The sequence below is a fragment of the Trematomus bernacchii genome, unplaced genomic scaffold (genome assembly GCF_902827165.1).
Source record: "Trematomus bernacchii unplaced genomic scaffold, fTreBer1.1, whole genome shotgun sequence".
Lineage (NCBI taxonomy): Eukaryota > Metazoa > Chordata > Actinopteri > Perciformes > Nototheniidae > Trematomus > Trematomus bernacchii.
In genome coordinates, this window is record NW_022987855.1 from 55,048 (window position 1) to 71,517 (window position 16,470).

Consider the following 16,470-nt stretch of genomic DNA (forward strand, 5'->3'; position numbering starts at 1 on the left):
TCGTCAGCAGACCTCAGCTCGTCAGCAGACCTCAGACTGAGAGTTGGTGCTGCTCCCCCTGACGTTTAATGGAGTATTTTATTAAGTGATGGCCCACTTCCTAAAAGGTCACGGGAGGATATGCATGTGAGAGGTTGTGTAAACGCAGCGGGAGATATGAGAGGAATAATCCTGGACTATATTACTGCCCTTTATGATATTAGCCTGATAAAAATATGCATAAACCTCTCAAGAAGGCACTAAGGGAATAACTAATACAGCCTAATAATCTAGCCTTGTATTTGTATTGCATGACTGATAGTGAACTTAACAATATTAAGCAAAGACAATAAATAAAGTAATTATAAATCATACGGTATTGCTGCATTTAAAGAAAGGTGCCCACACCCAAAAATGTACACTTACAAAATGTTTGGTTGTCTTTCTCACAAGACAAGTATTTTGTTTGAGTTAATCAGGCTTTACTCGTTAATTCTCTACAATGATAATTGAATAGACAGTGACTTTAGCAACAATATTAACGATTATTCTGGAAGAAGCTAAGCACAACAACTTATTGCAAGTGTTATTTCTTGCAATCCTTAAAAAATATCGAGGACTTTTGGACGTTTCTTGGATTCTGAATGAACTACAGTATGCATTTAGAAAAGCCGATTAGGGCCCCTTTAACTCCTTTCTCTAAAATAGCACAAATAGAGTCTCTCTTTTATCTTTGTCTGCTTCTGTTTCTTCTCCCTGATTCTGTCACATGAGACGAAGCATCCTTTAAATCGTGATAACGGTCGCGTCCCGTTGACCTTGTTTGAGGCTCGTAGCGACAATTACTCATCCGGCTGTTTGAGGCTCAGTCTGAGCTAATGCTAAGTGGAGAGCAATGAAGTGTCGTAGCGTAACTCCGTGACAAAAAGCCTCCTCACTACAGCCGGCGATCATTGTTTGGACGGAGCTAAACAGCCACTGTAGAAACACACAGCCGGACACGCACACACACACACACACACACACACACACACACACACACACACACACACACACACACACACACACACACACACACACACACACACACACACACACACACACACACACACACACACACACACACACACACACACACACACACACTCTCAGAAAGAAAGAGGGAGAGCTAAAATCTAAAATAAAGTTGAGTAGGCTGGCTGCTTCGTGAGTAGAGTACACCAATGTTTAACTTGTGTGTGGGAGGGAGGGGAGGCAGGGAAGGAAAATAGAGTTGCTGCTCTTAGTTTGGTAATAAAACACCACCAGTGTGTGTGTGTGTGTGTGTCTGTATGTGTGTTGCAAGCTTAAGAAAGCTAAACGATTTTGCAAGGTTCTTTTCTAAAAAGGTTTATATTTTAGTTTGGGATTTAAGTCGGTGGCATTAGGAAAGTGTTTTTTAGGGTCATCAGACGTATAGAAGTACAAATGTATGTTTGTTTTGCTGTTCTAGTGAGGACCACCTGGAGCGTGTGGACATGTTTGACCGCCCCTCAATTCTCATTCTTTTTTGAAAATATTTATATTTTAGTTTGTTATTAAGTTAGTTAGTAGAGGGATGTTAGGGAATGCATTATGTGGTATGGTCCTCACAGGTATAGAAGTACAAACAAACACGCGTTTGTGCTTGTTTTGATGTGTTTGTGAGGACCAAATATTGAGAAACAACCAGTTCTGTGAAGGCATTTTTGGTTGTGAGGAAATATTAGGTGTTTGTTTGTGTGGGAGTGAGGGGAAGCAAGGAAGGAAAATAGAGTTGTTTCTCTTAGTTTGGTAATATGTGTGTGTGTGTGTGTGTGTCAAAAATCACAAATTAAATTAAATCTGAATATTATTTAAAAGAAATAGCAAAAACAAGAGGATTTCAAGTAAAAAAGTAAAGTACAACATCCTTTTGGGACATTTTTAAGATAGAACGTGTGGTTTTTAAAACTATTGCTGTATGATAATCTAAAATACATGTTTTTCTATGTTTTTATCTGAGGTATAACTGTAAAATATTATTTTGTATACATGTTATTCTCTTAAACTGTCTCCATCCTAGCCTTAAGGCCTGCAATGGAAAAAAGTGACTTTACTGAAATATCGAGAAACATTTTACAATTATTTTCGAATAATGACCTGATTATTTTCTTAATCAATCAATCAATCAAGTGTTTGGTTTATAAAACATGAGACAACAGTGTAAAGAGTCCCATCTGAGCTGTGAGGGAAGCATAGCGTTGGTTGTAAAATGAAATTGTGTCCAGAAATGATCATTTCCTCTAATATGACAGACAGAGATGTTACACAAAAAGAAATGCCAGGTTTTAGATTTTACCGTAGCTTCTTATTTTGACCAGGAAGTGTGAAAATCGTTGTATATTTCATGTCTGCATCTGACAGTAGGCCATCATAAGAACATATTCTCTGCAATCAGCTGGGAATAAAATGTGTGCGTATGTCAATATTTGCCGAATAGAGTTGGAAAATATCGGCATGATCCAAAATTGTGCATGCCTAAATGGCCGTCATCCATCAGTCTGAATTACTATCACTCCTACACAAACTGTATTCCACAGATACTGCAAGCCTCTGCTGGTTTATATTTAAAAATAGACTATGCTGGTTTTCTAATTGAGTGTGTGTGTATGAGAACTCTTGTTCTTCTACCTTTGTGGGGACCACCTGCGGTTTAAGGACATTTTTAGATACTTCTTCTATCCTTAAAGGGTTTATATTTTTGTTTGCAATCAAGGTTGGTGGCATTAGAAAATGAATTGTGTGTTTTTGGGTCCTCAGAGGTAGTGAAGAACAAACATTTGTGAGTGTGTGTTAGTTTGTTATTTGACCTTTGTGAGGACCATCTAAAGTGTAAGGACATTTTTAAAGGCACCTAAATTCCTCTTATTTTCTAAAAAGGATTATAGTTTACTTTGGGATTAAAGTTAGTGTGTTATGGGTTAGGGAATGGGTTTGTTTTAAGGGCCTTAAAAGTATAAAAGTACAAACGTGTGGGTGTGTGCTTGTTTTGCTATACATGTGAGGACCAATTATTGAGAAACAACCAGTTCTGTGAGGACATTTTTGGTTTTGAGGAACTATTAGGTGTGTATGTGTGTGTTCAAAGGTCAGTGTGGGATTGTGCTGATTTCACAAAGAATAAAAGCCTTTTTCCTCGTCCTTGGAGGATTTAATTGGCAGGTCATTACCACTTTAACCTCTGAGTGCATCCCCCCCACCTGAACCACACACACCTTTGAGGTGAAACATCCACAGAATATAAACGCTTGTACTCGATGTCAGGGGAGAGGGCGTGCAAATAATAAAAAGGAGAGGATGAACCTTGTAGAGAGGAGAAGGAAACAAGGACACGTAAGGGATGTTTAAGGGCAGAGGTGAGGACAAGGGAGGGAGGTTAATACAAAAGGAGAGATGGAAACAGAAATTAAAGAGGAAGTGATGCGAGGCAGGAACTTTTGTTAAGGTCACGTGCAAGAGGGAGGATGAAAAGTGTGACACACCATCTGACAAGTGAGTCACATGACTTCACGTCACCACCGCTAAGCTAAAGGCGGCTAATGTTGGTCGTGATGGCGTTTAGTCATCTCATTTAGACACTTGTTACCAACCTTCATTTTAAAATCCACCAGTTTCCTAGAACAAAACGTTAAAATCTCTTCAGCTTGTGTTAACCACAGACCTGATTTCAGGTTTAGTTTAGGACTCATTCCTGCTATTGCCTTTCTTGATATCAAACAAAATGATGACATATAAATGCTGAAAAGATATATTATGAAATTGCTACATCTGTGAGAGTTTCTACTTAAGTTTGTGATTTAAGGCTTCTGCAGTCTCACAAAGTAATGCAGTAACGTGGGCATGGCCGTGTGTGTGTGTGTGTGTGTGTGTGTGTGTGTGTGTGTGTGTGTGTGTGTGTGTGTGTGTGTGTGTGTGTGTGTGTGTGTGTGTGTGTGTGTGTGTGTGTGTGTGTGTGTGTGTGTGTGTGTGTGTGTGTGTGTGTCTCGGGGTGATTCGGTGCATGCTGCGTTGGTTGCATGAATATAAAAGTTGTTTCTCTGTGGGTGGCATGGAGATAGTAACCAGAGCAACAACAACTACAAACTGTTAAACTGTTACTACACACACCTCTGCACGGGGGGAGGAGAAAACGTCCATCTTCGGCTTCACCGTCTTCCTAAAACACAAGAGAGATATAAGAGGGATTTAAAAGAGATAAGACGACAGATAGAAGTCAGCCACAAACGCTGGAGGTGTAATCTATAATAAAAAACATTTTATGGAGGAGCAACATCTGACCTCTAAAGTCTGACGGTCTGCACTTTAATTTAGTCTAAATTAGTACACTTTCTTATTTTGTATTTACTGTTCAGGCCTTAAACACCAAGCGACAAATAAATGAACTGCTCAAATGTTAACATCATACTTCTAGGGCTTTTATTGTGAAAAGTAAACTCTAGTAGCTCCTTTGAATGGAGTAATTAAGTGTTGCTGTTTTATAAATCTCTCAAATAATAGGCACAAGTTAAATCGTGCTCCTTAGGGTTAGTATTTTCTGCTTCTAGTTTCAAAGAACTATCAGACGTTAGAAAGAGGAAGTGTCACAGAGTCTTTGTAAAGTTCCTACTCATATAAAAGGTTTATATGATTAAAGGCAGGAGCAGAGGAAGTGATGAGAGTCCAGCTTTGCATCACTTCCTGTTGAGAGAATCCAACTTTACCACATCTCCTGCTGTAACTCACCACAGGCCTGTGAGCCAATCAGGAGCCAGAACCGCCGTTAGGAAAGAGGAAGTGCATGTGTGAAAAAACGGTAACACGTCTACGCTGGGTTTTCTCAATACTTCAAATAAATATCCCTGTTTCTGTTAATGTTTGTGACTTAACTGAATCCATGTAAGTAGGAGAGAGAATGTTGTACATCTAATCATACACAAATCTCTACTTTAAAGAGTCCTCTCCTGCTGATGTTCAGGTGTATATCAGTATGTAGTGTCTCTACTTTAAAGAGTCCTCTCCTGCTGATGTTCAGGTGTATATCAGTATGTAGTGTCTCTACTTTAAAGAGTCCTCTCCTGCTGATGTTCAGGTGTATATCAGTATGTAGTGTCTCTACTTTAAAGAGTCCTCTCCTGCTGATGTTCAGGTGTATATCAGTATGTAGTGTCTCTACTTTAAAGAGTCCTCTCCTGCTGATGTTCAGGTGTATATCAGTATGTAGTGTCTCTACTTTAAAGAGTCCTCTCCTGCTGGTGTTCAGGTGTATATCAGTATGTAGTGTCTCTACTTTAAAGAGTCCTCTCCTGCTGATGTTCAGGTGTATATCAGTATGTAGTGTCTCTACTTTAAAGAGTCCTCTCCTGCTGATGTTCAGGTGTATACCAGTATGTAGTGTCTCTACTTTAAAGAGTCCTCTCCTGCTGATGTTCAGGTGTATATCAGTATGTAGTGTCTCTACTTTAAAGAGTCCTCTCCTGCTGATGTTCAGGTGTATATCAGTATGTAGTGTCTCTACTTTAAAGAGTTCTCTCCTGCTGATGTTCAGGTGTATATCAGTATGTAGTGTCTCTACTTTAAAGAGTCATCTCCTGCTGATGTTCAGGTGTACATCAGTATGTAGTGTCTCTACTTTAAAGAGTCCTCTCCTGCTGATGTTCAGGTGTATATCAGTATGTAGAGTCTCTACTTTAAAGAGTCCTCTCCTGCTGATGTTCAGGTGTATATCAGTATGTAGTGTCTCTACTTTAAAGAGTCCTCTCCTGCTGATGTTCAGGTGTATATCAGTATGTAGTGTCTCTACTTTAAAGAGTCCTCTCCTGCTGATGTCCAGGTGTATATCAGTATGTAGTGTCTCTACTTTAAAGAGTCCTCTCCTGCTGATGTTCAGGTGTATATCAGTATGTAGTGTCTCTACTTTAAAGAGTCCTCTCCTGCTGATGTTCAGGTGTATATCAGTATGTAGTGTCTCTACTTTAAAGAGTCATCTCCTGCTGATGTTCAGGTGTACATCAGTATGTAGTGTCTCTACTTCAACCTGTTAAACCCCATCCCCCCGCCACCGGGGGGACAAACGCATCATCTGCAGGAAACAGCGTCTGAGGGCTTCTTAATATTTAATAAACTATGAATGTTTCATATCCATGTAACGGGAAGAAACTCAGCTAACTGAACTTTTTTTTTTTTTTTGCAAAAAAAAACCACAAAGCTAACGCTGAGCCTCTGAATTAGCCTCGAGCGAAAAATTGCTAACGCCGTTAGCACAGAAAACACGGTATAACACCCTTATTACTTATCGTAACTGCACATCCAACATATCGATTAACATCGTGAGAATACACAGAATCGATAGGTATCTATATCATCACTGCATGAAGAGCGCAGAGTATATTTGCATGTACCTGTTTAATATAAATATGATATTTTTCAGTAAAATTCAAGGTTCAAGCCCTTTATGTTGAGGGAAAGTCTGTTATCATCCACCCTCTTCCTCTTTACAGGCTTATCGTGTTATTGCTTGTTCTCACTTGACCTCCTCATTTAAACACGACCTGAACCCCATCGGCTCTGACTACTTTAAAATCAAAACACTATTTAATTTATTCACTTTTTATTCATAATTGCACGGGATGCAAACTGCTCTCATAAAGCCTAATGGCACCGGATTGATTCTAATGACGGTGAACAGATAAAAGGAGGCACTTTTCCATCTTCGCTTCTACGGGCTCAAGTTGCTTTTACTGCAGGATTTCTTATTCACAAACACATTTATGCAAATCCGTTTAGGGAACACGAAGGCCCTCAAATAGGCCCTTCATCATTAATTGCAGGTGCTTCAGTTTCAAACCGAAATCATCAAGGATGGCACCTTTTTACTGTTAAACACTTTGTATAATTAGGTATCTTCCTATATCTGAAGCTTAGATAAAAACATGTTTTAAAGATTATTACATGCATTAAACTGCTTCTATTTGTACTTAATTGTATTTCTCTAAATGCTCTGTGGTATAAAACCAAAATAAACGTGCAGTACTGTATTGTATTTTGTAATTATATATATTTGATTAGATTCAACGTATTTATCCTAATGAGAATCATGCTTTGTTAGAGCAGCATGTTCACAAGGCATTGTATATGAATTACAAATAAAATGATATAGAAAATAAATGCATATCAACATTTCTATATATCTGACCAATAGTGTATTTATACTTTCACCACTGTCAATACAGCATATACATGTAAACACTGTATTTCTACTGTACCATTTAACTTACTGCACGTACATGATGTTCATATCTAACTAATAATTCCTATACATGTGCAATATACTCTGCGCTCTTATTTAGAAAGGTAGGAACAGTCATAGTGGATCTGGTATGCACCGCGTTCACGAACAGAATTTATTTGAGTTGTTGCTGTTTTTAAACCCTCATAAATTAATTGCAACTTACCTTTATTTACGATTCAATATCTCGCTCCTGAAGACAATCCAGCTGCTTTTTGCTACGTTTAGTGTAGATCTGCTGCTGTTTAACTTCTACCAGAGTGAAGAAACTAACCCCCGAACCTTTCTTAACTTTCTGCACCACTGCAATGTATTGTGGGAAGTGATTGGCATAATGTCAATGATCACCACAATGATTTTTGTGCTTCTTAAAAAAAAGGGTAATATGCAGAGGTGGGAGTAAGTCCTACATGTGCAAGTCATGAGCAAGTCTCAAGTCTTAACCTACAAGTCTGAAGTCTTAACCTACAAGTCTCAAGTCTTAACCTACAAGTCTCAAGCAAGTCCCAAGTCACTGTGGTGAGAGTCAAGCAAGTCAAGTCAAGTCATTGCTCAGGTCAAGCAAGTCACAAGGTGCTGCACTTCTCAGAGGCGGAGTTACACGTCCCGCTGCCTCCTGGTGCTGTAGCGATTTCATGAAGTGAATGAGAGTCCGAGTTCGAAATATATATAAAATAATGTATGCACTGCCATTTCCCAACATAAACATAACAGTCTGCAAAGAAACGGCTGTCTCCTGTGTGCTCCACCTCCTACTTGGCGCTCCGGTAACTTTCTCGTGCGAACGAGATACAGTATCTTTTTTTTTTTCATTGCCCTTTAGGGGCTCCGTACAATACAAAAACAAATGCAAATATTTAATTTTAAGTGAAGTCCTTTCGAGTCATCTGTCTCAAGTCAAGTCAAGTCTCAAGTCATGAATACCAAGTCAAAGTCAAGTCAAGTCTTTTATCAATGTTAGTCAAGCAAGTCTCGAGTCCAAAAAGATGCGACTCGAGTCTGACTCGAGTCAAGTCATGTGACTCGAGTCAAGTCATGTGACTCGAGTCCCCCACCTCTGGTTATATGTCATCACTAATATAACAAGTCCAGTCTGAATGTTTTAAAGACATTTAGCTTTCTGTGTTCTATAGGTTTTAGTGCATGTTAATGGTCTGCAGAGGCTAAAATCCACATGTGTTCCCTCCACACGCCTCCATTGGACTCATAGGTTTACTTCCGGAACATAGTGACATCACTTTGTAACACTCACCCTTCTATTGGCTAGCGCTCCGACACATTGTACGTGATAGGCTAAGGGGCGGGACATCTCTAAGCAGTTGACCAATCACTGGCCGTAGTGTTCTGAACAGAGAATATGAACTGCTCCATCTAATGGAGATTGAATAAAGTCAGCCTGAAGCATCCTCTGAGCTCCAGTCCTCTCAGTGAACACAGAGCTACAGATCAGATCACGCTGAAGGCTCTGTGAGCATCTCTCACTGATCCTGCTGTTATGTTCCATGTTTGTTGATTGTTTTCCATGTGTTGTGTCTTGATGTGCGTCTGTTGATGTTACACATGGAGCTGCTGTGATGCAAGGAGCATTTCAGACTTGATCTGACCAATAAAGTATTATCCTATCGTATCGTTATCGTTTGGTGACAGGTTTAATATTTGTGTAGTATTGGGGGGGGTGCTTACACTTTTCGGGTGGGGGGTCGGAGTCTCCTGAGAGCTCTGGGCTGATGCTGCCCGTCCTGCTCCGTCTGATAGAAAAACATCCGGAGAGCCTCGTCCAATAGCAGCCATGTTGGGAGACCCAGCAGCCTCTGGGGGGGGGCGGGGGATTAATATGTGTTAAGACAAATATATAATTAAATACTTCATATTATTTGTTAAGTTTGCACACTGGAAGATGTTAGCTACATGTAAATACTCAATAAATACAGGTGCGTTAACTGTAGATGTTTGGAAAAACCAGAGGAAGATGAAGATGAAGAGAGGAAGAGAGGAAGATGAAAAGGTCACCTTCATGTACGTGTTGAGTTCAGGGATCCTGCTCTCTGCTATCTCCCTCTTGTTGCCCAGGAAGACTTTACCTGGAGAGAAACACAATGAGAGGAGGAGGAGGAGGGAGAGGAGGGAGAGGAGGAGGAAGAGTTTAACCATCACTCCCACTCACGCTGTGCACGGTTTTTATAGAAGAGCCTGCAGGACGTGCACATCTCACTCGTGTTTCTTACAGCGTGCAAACAGAAAAGCAGACTGAATCATTATGCAGGACTTTAGAGATATTCTGCAGGATAGTTTTCACCCAACGATGCGCCTCCACACTTTCAACTTATAGAGGACTCTGTTCCACGCAGAGACGATGAGCACCAACACAGAGACACAGGGACATCAACGACTCACAGTTTAAAATACTTTAAACATGGTTGCTAACGGTTTCATAAGGAAGCACACAACCAGTGTTGGTAAGAAACGTTGAGAGTAAACCTTTCTGTTAACTCCACAGGGAGCCTTCAAGTCAGTGAGACAAGCACCTTGCTGTTAACTCCACAGGGTGCCTTCAAGTCAGTGAGACAAGCACCTTGCTGTTAACTCCACAGGGTGCCTTCAAGTCAGTGAGACAAGCACCTTGCTGTTAACTCCAGAGGGAGCCTTCAAGTCAGTGAGACAAGCACCTTGCTGTTAACTCCACAGGGTGCCTTCAAGTCAGTGAGACAAGCACCTTGCTGTTAACTCCACAGGGTGCCTTCAAGTCAGTGAGACAAGCACCTTGCTGTTAACTCCACAGGGTGCCTTCAAGTCAGTGAGACAAGCACCTTGCTGTTAACTCCACAGGGTGCCTTCAAGTCAGTGAGGCAAGCACCTTGCTGTTAACTCCACAGGGTGCCTTCAAGTCAGTGAGGCAAGCACCTTACTGTTAACTCCACAGGGTGCCTTCAAGTCAGTGAGGCAAGCACCTTGCTGTTAACTCCACAGGGTGCCTTCAAGTCAGTGAGGCAAGCACCTTACTGTTAACTCCACAGGGTGCCTTCAAGTCAGTGAGGCAAGCACCTTACTGTTAACTCCACAGGGTGCCTTCAAGTCAGTGAGGCAAGCACCTTGCTGTTAACTCCACAGGGTGCCTTCAAGTCAGTGAGGCAAGCACCTTGCTGTTAACTCCACAGGGTGCCTTCAAGTCAGTGAGGCAAGCACCTTGCTGTTAACTCCACAGGGTGCCTTCAAGTCAGTGAGGCAAGCACCTTGCTGTTAACTCCACAGGGTGCCTTCAAGTCAGTGAGGCAAGCACCTTACTGTTAACTCCACAGGGTGCCTTCAAGGACTCAGCAGTAAGAGGTGTACACGTTGGAATTCAGGATACATGGATGCATCACAGGCTTTGGATGATTGCACATGTTGCTGATGTTTTGTGGAGCATAATGCACACACACTGAACTTCAGAATAACAACAGAGTGCAAACTGAAAGATAGATTAAAGGGGAAATGCAATATTAGTGACGTCTACATATCTAAAATAGAAGATGACAGATGCCCTGCACACAGACACTACTCCGTGCAAAGAGGGTTAGCAACGCACCGATAAACGGTAGAGAGGCACAAATACAAATGATAAAATAGATGTGCAAAAGATAATGCTTTTATTTGAGGAAACACACTATGACTTTTGCTATATGAAACATGGACAGAGACTTCTTATATACATATTTCTGATATATTTATTCAATAACAATTACTAAGGGTGAAAAGAGGGAGGGAAAAGGAGCATAAAGATATTTTTATTTTCCCATAATTAGTTTGTATTAATCCAGATTCTGAGACCTGAATCCTGTTCCATCCTCTCTCCTTCTCTCCTTCTCTCCTTCCCTCCTTCTCTCCTTCTCTCCTTCTCTCCTTCCTCTCTTATTCCCCCCCGTCCTGATGAGATCTGGCTCTGAAATGAATCCCGTCACATTTCATATTATCTCAGCTCCTCTGTGACTCTGAATCAGAGTTTGGAGAAAAGTAGAACTTTCCTAAAATAGAAAAGCAACGATCAGAGATTCATGAAGTTTCAAATGGATCTTAGTCCAAAGAAGTCTTTATTTGTATGCATTAAAACGATCCTCTCTTGGTGGAGACGGCATGATTGTTTTTCTGCCTGTTTCTATGAAAATATTAGCTATTCTTTAAAGGGTTTCTGAAGCCCTGAGTCTGCAGCTCGTCCCCTAAACGTCTCCATTTCTAGGATTCACTTTACATTCTACCTTCACTTTGAAATGCATTTCTACGACAGCTGAGAGTGAAACAGGGCGAGTATGGCACTAAAGGAGGTAAAGATGATAACATGAATCATATCGTAATAACAATATCAGTCAAAAATAATCTTGATTGGATATTCTTCAAGTAGGTCACAGCTCCTGTATGACCGGCTCTCAACCAGGATAAACTCCAGGAACAGGGACGTGATTTGAGGAAAGGGAGATTACTTTTTTGTAGGTATTATTGTTTTTCTAGCGCTAAGCAGAGAGCCATCTATAATAATGATACTGCAGAGAAACTGTCTGGATTGATTGATAGCTCCGCAGGTGAGAGACACAACGTGTGTTTCTGTCTTTAGGGTGACATGTCTGAATAACTCTGTTTGAGTTCAAGCTGAATTCAATCTGGATGCAACATACAGAGCGAACAAAGGAACATTATTATTCTTTATAGTAAGAATATAGTCACCTAAGTCATTTACACACACACACACACACACACACACACACACACACACACACACACACACACACACACACACACACACACACACACACACACACACACACACACACAATGTTCTGCAGCCTCTGATAATCGATAGTGACGGCGGCTCACAGACAGAGGGCATTATGGGAAAACAACGAGGTGCAGAATGAAAGAGGAGCGAGGGAGCAGACGAGGACACACACACACACACACACACACACACACACACACACACACACACACACACACACACACACACACACACACACACACACACACACACACACACACACACACACACACACACACACACACGTAGATTAGTCAACACTAACAGATGTCCTCACTCTGAGCTGCAGCAGCATTTGTCTCAGGTTCCCGAATCACAACTCGTTGTAGTTTTTATTAACTGAGTTATTTATTAGGGCTGAAGGAGCCCATCTCCTCTATCAGGGCCTTTAGATCACAGCAGACCATTTACCTAGTCTGAAACCTGCTAATGCTAATCAAAGCATGCTAACACTAAACTGAGTACAATGTAGAGCAAATTCACTATCTTAGGCCCCGGCCACACGAGGACGATAACGGTCGTATCTGCTACAGTTCACTATCAGATAAACCAGTGGTTCTCAAACTTTTTTCAATAATGTACCCCCTTTGAAAAAAATATATATGAGCATTTTCTGAGCATGGGATTTCCGTCCGTTGGTTTGAGAACCACTGAGATAGACGGTTCGGCCACACGAGGCCGACATGGAAACGCAGAAAACGATAAAGATAACGGGTCCCTAGGTGGGTAGATCTGCAAACGAAACGCTCTGGGGGGCAAACGGCTCCGTGTTTACGCCTATACGATCATTTCCTGATAATAGCCCCACCTCTCCTGCTCAGAGATCAGCTGCTGGGCTCTCAGAAGAGGGGGAGGAAAAGAGAGGCTCCGTTTTTTATTCTTATATTATTATATAGAGTCGTTATTCATTTGTTTTAAAGCTCAATAAATAACAAAGAAGACATCTGACCGGCACTTTTCTAATTTTGTCCGGAAGATTTAAACTTTAACGGACATGTTGACCGGCGAAAAAAAATCTAACTGAAACTCTGCCGCACGGTCCCCTCGTTCCATACGAAGAGGCGGAGAGGTGGGTGTTTGTCATCTGATGGTGGACTAACCGGAGAGAATTACAGCAGCAGCAAACGCTTGCCTCGGGGAGGGAGAAAAAGAGCCAGAGCGTCCACAGCGGAGAATAAACAGAAGGGCAACCATGGCAACCATGCGCGTGAAGTCTTCTTCGCTGCTTTTGTGGCAGGAGTACAGCGCCACTTACAGGCCTGGCATATGTACTACAGCGCCACTTACAGGCCTGGCATATGTACTACAGCGCCACTTACAGGCCTGGCATATGTACTACAGCGTCTCCAGCGCTTTGGAGGGGTCTCGTGTGAACGGACACGTTTCTGGCGCCTGTTGCGTGTGGACGGAAGACTTTTTTGACAACGATTGCGGTCCGTTTGCGTTATCGCCCTTGTGTGGCTCCAGCCTTAGTATCCTGAGTAGTATGGTATCTCCGGATCCTGGATCAAGACCATCATGTCGATCACAGCACAACAGATTCACATTGAGTCTGTTCTCTTAACTCATAAAGTCAAATGGTAGAAATCATGAGCATCTGAGGACTCTGATTTCAAATTTAGAGTTTATTTTCTCTAAAACGAAAAAAGTTTGTTTCAAATTTAGAGATTTAGAGTGTTTTAGAACACTAAAACTGCAAAAATGTAAGTAAAAAATGTATAAAATGTTCACAAACACAGTAGAGTGAATCAAAATAAAGACTTAAAGGGGATTAGTTTGCATTCTTATTAGCGCTTTTTCATTATAACTAACATTATTTCTAGTTAATGACTGCAGACAGGTGGACACAGAGTTTCTCAGATGTTTTCTTTGAGTCGCCTGCTGAAGCATTAGCAGTGAATGGCAGCGTTGTTACAGAGGAAGCAGATTATTCATATTTCAGAGGGTGATATTCCCCCTGCTGACAGACATGAATGTGAGCGCTGTGAATCCCGAGCTCACCGGGCAGTGAAGGCATCGTGCAGGTGTTGGGTCCGGGTCTCTCGGGGTCTTCAGGGGAATATCTGGACTCCAGGATCTGGTGCAGGTTGAAATAATCTCTGTACCTCCGATAGATCAGATACTTCCCCCCGCCTTTAGTCCTCACCTCGATCACAAACAGCTGCAGGAGGAACGTTTCAGGGGTTTAAATAAAGTTTGAGGGGGTTTATATAAAGTTTGAGGGAGTTTGAGGGAGTTTGAGGGGGTTAAATAAAGTTTGAGGGAGGTTGAATACAGTTTGAGGGGGTTAAATACAGTTTGAGGGGGGTTTAATACAGTTTGAGGGAGTTAAATACAGTTTGAGGGGGGTTTAATACAGTTTGAGGGAGTTAAATACAGTTTGAGGGGGGTTTAATACAGTTTGAGGGAGTTAAATAAAGTTTGAGGGGGGTTTAATACAGTTTGAGGGGGGTTTAATACAGTTTGAGGGGGTTAAATAAAGTTTGAGGGGGGTTTAATACAGTTTGAGGGGGTTTAATACAGTTTGAGGGGGTTAAATACAGTTTGAGGGGGTTTAATACAGTTTGAGGGAGTTAAATAAGTTTGAGGGGGGTTTAATAAAGTTGAGGGGGGTTTAATACAGTTTGAGGGGGTTAAATAAAGTTTGAGGGGGTTTAATACAGTTTGAGGGGGTTTAAATACAGTTTGAGGGGGTTTAAATACAGTTTGAGGGGGGTTTAATACAGTTTGAGGGGGGTTTAATACAGTTTGAGGGGGTTAAATACAGTTTGAGGGGGGTTTAATACAGTTTGAGGGGGGTTTAATACAGTTTGAGGGGGTTAAATACAGTTTGAGGGGGGTTTAATACAGTTTGAGGGAGTTAAATACAGTTTGAGGGGGGTTAATACAGTTTGAGGGGGGTTTGGTTTAATACAGTTTGAGGGAGTTAAATAAGTTTGAGGGGGGTTTAATACAGTTTGAGGGGTTTTAGTGTTTTAATACAGTTTGAGGGGGGTTTAATACAGTTTGAGGGGGGTTAATACAGTTTGAGGGGTGGTTAAATACAGTTTGAGGGGGGTTTAATACAGTTTGAGGGGGTTAAATACAGTTTGAGGGGGTTTCATACAGTTTGAGGGGTTTAAATACAGTTTGAGGGGGGTTTAATACAGTTTGAGGGGGTTTAATACAGTTTGAGGGGGTTTAAATACAGTTGAGGGGGGTTTAATACAGTTTGAGGGGAGTTAAATACAGTTTGAGGGGGATTTAATACAGTTTGAGGGAGTTAAATAAAGTTTGAGGGGGGTTTAATACAGTTTGAGGGGGGTAAATAAAGTTTGAGGGGGGTTTAATACAGTTTGAGGGGGTTAAATACAGTTTGAGGGGGGTTTAATACAGTTTGAGGGGGGTTAATACAGTTTGAGGGGGTTAAATACAGTTTGAGGGGGGTTTATACAGTTCCCCCCCCCCCCCTTCCCCTTCCGAGGGGGTTAAATACAGTTTGAGGGGGGTTTCATACAGTTTGAGGGGGTTTAAATACAGTTTGAGGGGGTTACATACAGTTTGAGGGGGGGTTTAATACAGTTTGAGGGGGTTACATACAGTTTGAGGGGTTAAATACAGTTTGAGGGGGGTTAAATAAAGTTTGAGGGGGTTTAATACAGTTTGAGGGGGTTAAATACAGTTTGAGGGGGTTTAATACAGTTTGAGGGGGGTTTAATACAGTTTGAGGGGGTTAAATACAGTTTGAGGGGGTTAATACAGTTTGAGGGGGTTCAATACAGTTTGAGGGGGGTTCAATAAAGTTTGAGGGGGTTTTAATACAGTTTGAGGGGGGTTTAATACAGTTTGAGGGGGTTCAATACAGTTTGAGGGGGGTTTAATACAGTTTGAGGGGGGTTAAATACAGTTTGAGGGGGTTTAATACAGTTTGAGGGGGGTTTAATACAGTTTGAGGGGGTTAAATAAAGTTTGAGGGGGTTTAATACAGTTTGAGGGGGTTTAAATACAGTTTGAGGGGGTTTAATACAGTTTGAGGGGGTTAAATACATGAGGGGGTTAAATAAAGATTGAGGGGGTTTAATACAGTTTGAGGGGGTTTAATACAGTTTGAGGGGTTTAATAAAGTTTGAGGGGGTTAAATAAAGTTTGAGGGGGTTTAATACAGTTTGAGGGGGTTTAATACAGTTTGAGGGGGGTTTAATACAGTTTGAGGGGGTTAAATAAAGTTTGAGGGGGTTTAATACAGTTTGAGGGGGGTTTAATACAGTTTGAGGGGGTTAATAAAGTTTGAGGGGTTTAATACAGTTTGAGGGGGGTTTAATACAGTTTGAGGGGGTTAATACAGTTTGAGGGGGGTTTAAATACAGTTTGAGGGGGTTTAATACAGTTTGAGGGGGTTATA

The 16,470-nt window shown here is 41.3% G+C and overlaps 2 protein-coding genes across 2 annotated transcripts in view; one reads left to right on the forward strand and one right to left on the reverse strand.

The window, feature by feature from the left end:
• Window positions 1-16,470, reverse strand: part of ncf4 (neutrophil cytosolic factor 4) — a 45,600-nt gene that overhangs the window by 25,126 nt on the left and 4,004 nt on the right. Inside the window, exons 3-6 of the mRNA XM_034113470.1 lie at window positions 14,091-14,250; window positions 9,314-9,384; window positions 8,987-9,114; window positions 4,147-4,195 (exon numbers count right to left, since the gene is read on the reverse strand). Of these exons, the coding sequence (XP_033969361.1) occupies window positions 4,147-4,195; window positions 8,987-9,114; window positions 9,314-9,384; window positions 14,091-14,250 (408 nt within the window). The remainder of the gene's footprint in view (window positions 1-4,146; window positions 4,196-8,986; window positions 9,115-9,313; window positions 9,385-14,090; window positions 14,251-16,470) is intronic.
• LOC117469095 (parvalbumin-7-like) overlaps window positions 1-16,470 on the forward strand; it is a 38,314-nt gene that overhangs the window by 4,510 nt on the left and 17,334 nt on the right. The gene's annotated exons all lie outside the window — the stretch shown is intronic.